This window comes from Lathyrus oleraceus, chromosome 3, assembly GCF_024323335.1.
Source record: "Lathyrus oleraceus cultivar Zhongwan6 chromosome 3, CAAS_Psat_ZW6_1.0, whole genome shotgun sequence".
NCBI lineage: Eukaryota > Viridiplantae > Streptophyta > Magnoliopsida > Fabales > Fabaceae > Lathyrus > Lathyrus oleraceus.
Window position 1 is genome coordinate 119644547 of NC_066581.1, and position 6019 is coordinate 119650565.

Below are 6019 nucleotides of genomic sequence, written 5' to 3' on the forward strand. Positions count from 1 at the left end.
GATTTAGCCAAAAGAAGAAAGGAATAATGTCTTTTGTTCAAAGTAGATTTCAAAAAGGCATATGATTGTATAGAATATGATTTATATAGAATGGGACTATTTGGAATACATGTCGGTTCGTATGGGTTTCGGAAGTAAATGGATTAAATGGTTGCAGGCCTGCATTTTTAACTGTCATATGTCAGATTTTGGTAAATGGAAATCCAACTGAAGAATTTAAAGTTGGATGTAGTCTACGCCAAGGCAATCTATTAGCTCCTTATATATTCCTAATTGCGGCAGAAGGATTAGCTGGATTATCATGTAAAGATATCCTAAATGGTGATCTTATTGGATACAAGATTCCAGCAGGGCAGAATTTTAACCTGCTTCTATTTGCTGATCTATTTGCTGATCAAATGATCATAATGGGGAGGGAACAACAAAAAATTTGTGGAGTTTCAAAACCATCTTTAGAAGCTTCGAGTTAGTGTCGGGATTACATATCAACTTCAGCAAAAGCAAGCTTTATGGGATAAACTTGGAAGAGAGGTTCACGTAAGAAGCAACATCTTTCCTTTTATGCAGTGCCAAATCATTTCCGGTTAAGTTCTTAGGGTTTAGTAGTTGGTGCAAATCCGAGAAGATGTGATAGTTGAAAATAGAATTGTCAAAATGGATTATTTGATCCTAAATGGACCGGATTTGACCCGCCTCAGACTTTTTAAGATTGAGTCATAAAAGTCATATTATAATATTGACTCGAAGATTATCATCTTAGTTTAATTCTAGATTAGTTTCGGATTACCTGATCTTAAACGAGTCTTTTTTTTTTAAAATAATTTTTTTTATAATATTTATTATAAATAAAATTAAAAATTATATTATTTTAAATATAATATATTTTAAAATATTATATTATCTTTTATAAATACTATAATATATTTTTAAATATAACACATGTATAAAGTAATACTCGAAAATTTACTAATAAAATACGAGGAAAGAAATTTGATTTTATTAATATATAAGATTTAAATTGAATGATTAATAAAGAAAAAATTTAGTGAAAAAAATTAAAATATTATTTTAAAATAAGACAATATAAATGTTAATATATATTTTTTGAAATTTATATTTATACGGTTTGATTGACTAGTCACGGTCTATATGGATTTTGAGTCGGATGGGCCAAATCACATGAATTAATCTATTTTGAGAACTTTAAATGGAGTTTGGTGTTTGAAAAAACAGAAAGAAGATTATGTTTATGGAAGAGTAGACAATTACGAGTGGGCAGGAGAGTAACATTCGTCAACACAGTTCTTAGCAGTATTCCATTGTATTACCTTTCATATTATAAAGCACCGAAGAAAGTTCTTCATACTCTCAAGAACATTCAACTTAAATTCTTTTGGAGTGGGTTATCAAATAAAAAGAAAACATGCTGAATCACTTGAAAGACATTTTAAGAGGCATCATTCCAAGTCAAAATAACTACAGTTGTGTGTTCTGCAACCAAACTTCTGAAACCAGTCAGCACATCTTCTATCAATACTCGTTCGCAACCGAGTTGTGGCATCACATCTGTAATTAGCCTGGAGTATCAATAATAAGCAACGTATCGGGAATTGAGCATCTCTTGGAGTTTAGCGAACTGTTTAAAGGCGAGGATAATAAAAATGTAAAAGGCCTAATATATGGCTCGCAACGATATGGAATGTGACGGAAATAATTTTTTTTTTGTGTTTAGAGAAAGTATGTGAGAATATTAGAGGTTTCAATATAAATTCGATAGGTAGGAGAATTATTTTTGGAAGAGGGAATTTTATATTTTTGCTTGATACAAAAGTTTAGGATTATATCTCTATTTATAATACTCTAAGGAGAACTCTAGACACACCAATTCTAGAGAGTTCTCAACTCTAGATATTCAAAGAGTATTCTGGAAAATATTACAATCCTAAGAAATCTCTAGACACTCTAAATACTGCAAGACTTTTCTAGAAACATTACCAAAAATAAACTAAGCCAAAAATAACTAAGTCCAAAAATCAAATAATAAGGTTAGGCCCAAATCAAGTTTAATATTTCAACATCCCCCCTTAAATTTTATTTGTGACTCCAAGCATATTCCTTAGCTTCACAGAAGTTTTCAGCTTGAGTGACTTAGTGAAAATGTCGGCAGATAGATCTTGAGACAATACATACTTCAATTTCACCTTGTACTCCCATCTTATTCCATTTCTTTATGTCCTCGTGGAAGGGTAGTAAGTTCCCATGTATCATTATTCGTGATTGACTTGATTTCTTCGTCCATGGTGTCTCTCCACTTTATGTTTTTTGCCGCTTCTTGATAGCTTAGAGACTTACAATCATCAAAAAGACTAAATAGGTTAATGTTGTTTTGGTTTTCGGTTACCTTGTAAAGCTCTCCAATGCTCCTTAGTCGTGATGACCTCTCACATGAGCTTGTTTCATCCAACCTTGGTATCGGTGAGGTCGGTGGTGTAATATGTTCCTCTATCATTGGTTGTTCCACTTTGTCTTCTTCTTCAAAGTAAGGAATAAAATCAGGCTTGTCTTCTTGAACACTCTAATCCCAACAATCTTCTTCTACGAACTCCATGTCACGACTTATGATGATCTTTCGAATATTTGGATTATAGAGCTTGTACCTGTCGCAACCTGCGAAAAAAACAACCGACGAAAAAAAGAAATGACAGAAGAGTCGCCACCGTGCGTTATTTATCCCAAAGGAGGGAAAGGAAACGCTCGAAGTAAACCTGGAGAAAGGAAAAGAAAAGACAAGGTCTCGCAACCAAATCTTGGGTTCGGGAGTCGATTATGCGAAGGGAAGGTATTAGCACCCCTACGCATCCGTAGTACTCTACGGTATCCACTCTTATTATTCTTGTCTAAAGGGTGTGTGTTTATATCTAATGTACTATTTACTAAAAGAAAAGGGGTCAAAAGAAAATGACTCGCAAGGATGTCGCATCCACTACATACGTATCTCATCTGAATATGAGAATCAGAGTCTTCGTAGCTCGGCTACCTATGGGTTAAAGAAAAGTGTGCTCGCTAAGACATCGCATCTTATGCCTACGTATCTCATATGGAATGAGAATCAGAGCAAAACGTAGTTCAGCTAACTACGGGAACAAAGGGTCTCGATTGCAACTAGGGCAAGAGAAAGGGAAGGTCTCAATCGCATCGAGAGCGAGAGAAAAGAATCGCAAAAGGGCGAAAGCAAACAAGGATTAGTTGTTAGTCGTCAGTCAAAAACTCGGCATGACATCGCATCTTGTGCCTACGTATCTCATATGAACATGAGAATCAGAGTTGTCGTAGTTCGGCTACACAGAGATTGCCATCTGAACATGGACTTACAAAGGAAAACATCAGTTGTGTCAAAGGAGAGTGGGCAATGTGTTCACGTCCTAGCAGCAGGTGTCGCAGCTCGCTGAATCGAGTCTTAGGCAGTTACCTCTTTGCAATAGAACGGAGTGACATGCCACAAGATCGGAGACGCACGGAAGGTCTAAAAATGGGGAAGCTCTGCCCTAGAGTTGTCATGTAATGTGGACCTAAGTGTTAGGATTTACAAATGGGAATATCTACCTAATGTTAGCATGCAAAGAATAAGGGAATTCTACCTATATTATCATACAAAGAATAAGGGAATTCTACCTATGTTATCTTATAAAGAATGACGGAATCCTACCTATGTTATCATACAAAGAATAAGGGAATGCTACCTATGTTATCATACAAAGGGTTCTACCTAATGGGTGCTACCTAAACGGAACAAGAGTCGACGGATGGAGCAAGGAGAGGTGCTATAGACAAGGGTAGATGCCGATGCATGAAGCAATCGACTTACAAAAGGATAGATGAATACGTGCTGGTTCTGTTAAGTTTTGAAAATGATTACTCAACGTTGGATCGAACTTTTGATCTTGTTTTGTGTCATACCCCGATTTTGGCCCTGAAAATTTTTCCCCCATCAATCACTCGTTTGCATTCTTTCTTCATTCACCTTCATATCCTTCATTCATGTTCATGTTTACTATTTCATTTTTTTTTACGTTTTTCACATTCCAAATCTACATTCATATTTTCTTCATTCACATTGAAAAAAAATTCCATTCATATTCAAGAATTTCCACATACTCATTCATAGTTCGATTCCTTCGTTCATTCATTCAATCATAATCATCAATGTACATGGCATATGAATAACTTATAATAAAAAAAACATCTCATCACATGAATACATGAAGTTTCTAAGATGCAAAGAGAGATCCTTGTCTTGCTACAAGAAACGCCAATTTTCATTCATTGCAAATCATAGATTATCCAAAAAAATACATAATTTACAAAGAGCAGCACCTAGCATTATCTGATCACGTGAAATTCACAACTGAGTCCTTTATCGGCCTTGATGTTGTGAACTATATTCAGCTTCTCGGTCCTGAATATGAACTCTTGAAGAAGAAGTATTTGGATGAATATTCTGAGCGAAAACGACTTCACAAGTGCAATACGATTGTCTTCACGACGTTTCATATCCACATGGCTACGTTCACGCTTCATCTTCTACTACTTCTGATTCATCTCAACCCAAAGAACCTGCTAAGAAGTTCCCGTTTACACTTGATCCCTTTCAATCTCAAGCTATTAGTTGTCTTGAAAATTCTGAATCCGTTATGGTATCTGCACATACATCTGTTGGGAAAACTGTTGTGGCTTTATATGCAATTGCTATGTCGCTTCAAGATGGTCAACGTGTTATCTACACTTCTCCTATCAAGGAATTTAGTAACCAGAAGTATAGAGAATTTAAAGAAGAGTTTTCTGATGTTGGTTTGATGACTGGTGATGTTACCATTGATCCCAATGCTTCTTGCTTGGTGATGACTACTGAAATTTGGCGAAGTATGCAATACAAAGGGTCTGCTACTGTCCCTAATGCCAAGGAGTTTGCTGATTGGGTAGCAAAGGTGCACCAACAGCCTTGTCATTTTGTTTATACAGATTACCGACCAAACAAATGTCTTTGTTTATATTGGGATATGCTCCATAATTGGATCATTGACTGTCATGATTGTAAAAGAGATTGGCATAGCCATTAAACTTACATTCGATGGTTCAAATCAAAATATTTGCTTTCAAACATGGATTTTTACAATGGTCGGCATTTCCTGCATCATTACTAGTTTAAATCACCTTAATATGGCATTGGATACTTTGAACACAACAGTGGTTTCTCCAATCTATTATGCATTGTTCACTTTGTTTACAATATTAGCCGGTGCAATCATGTTTAAGGATTATTCAGGACAAAGTATGAGCAGTATTGCATCAGAGCTATGTGGTTTCATCACTGTTTTATCTGGAACAACTGTATTGCACTGCACTAGAATACCAGATCCTCCCGTCAGTACCGATGTGTACAGTCCCCTGTCACCAAAACTTTATCAGCATTACAAACATAATGAAGAACAGTTTTGGAGAATACAACAACAACACAAAAATCAAATGCAAAACCTGTTTGATGAAGGCCTTTATTCCGTGTTTCTGTTGAAGGATCAAGAATGGAATCTTTGGTGTCGGACTGTCGTGTTCAGTTGGAACAGGTAACTCTGTGGCAGTGGTCGAGTTGCGACGGAGATGATGCGAGGCGATCAAGGCTGCTGGATAGTACACACAAGCGTTCTTCCTGTGTCTACTGTGTTCCTTCACTCCCGCTGGCATATCAACAGAGCATATAATACCGTCAAAAGTGACGAAATACGGTTCAAATGGAAGAACCGTTCCTTCCTTCTTTCCATGGTTGGACTATGCAACAAAATATCCTTTTTCTGAACTCTTTAAAGCAAGACCACCTTTATGGAACACGGCGTTGCAAAGAGAGTCTTTTGATGATGACGAGTTTGAACACTTTGAAGATGTTATAAAAGAGACTGATAAAGAACCTATAACCGTATCAGATAAAAGTGATGAACCTGTAACTGCATCTGATAAAAAAGGGTGA

General features: G+C 36.1%; 1 protein-coding gene across 1 annotated transcript; it reads left to right on the forward strand.

The window, feature by feature from the left end:
* The first annotated feature begins 5217 nt into the window (after positions 1-5217).
* On the forward strand, positions 5218-6019 carry LOC127129986 (uncharacterized). The gene is made up of 3 exons (XM_051059074.1): positions 5218-5489; positions 5572-5621; positions 5748-6019. Exons 1-3 carry the CDS (start codon positions 5218-5220, stop codon positions 6017-6019), a joined length of 594 nt encoding a protein of 197 aa, XP_050915031.1.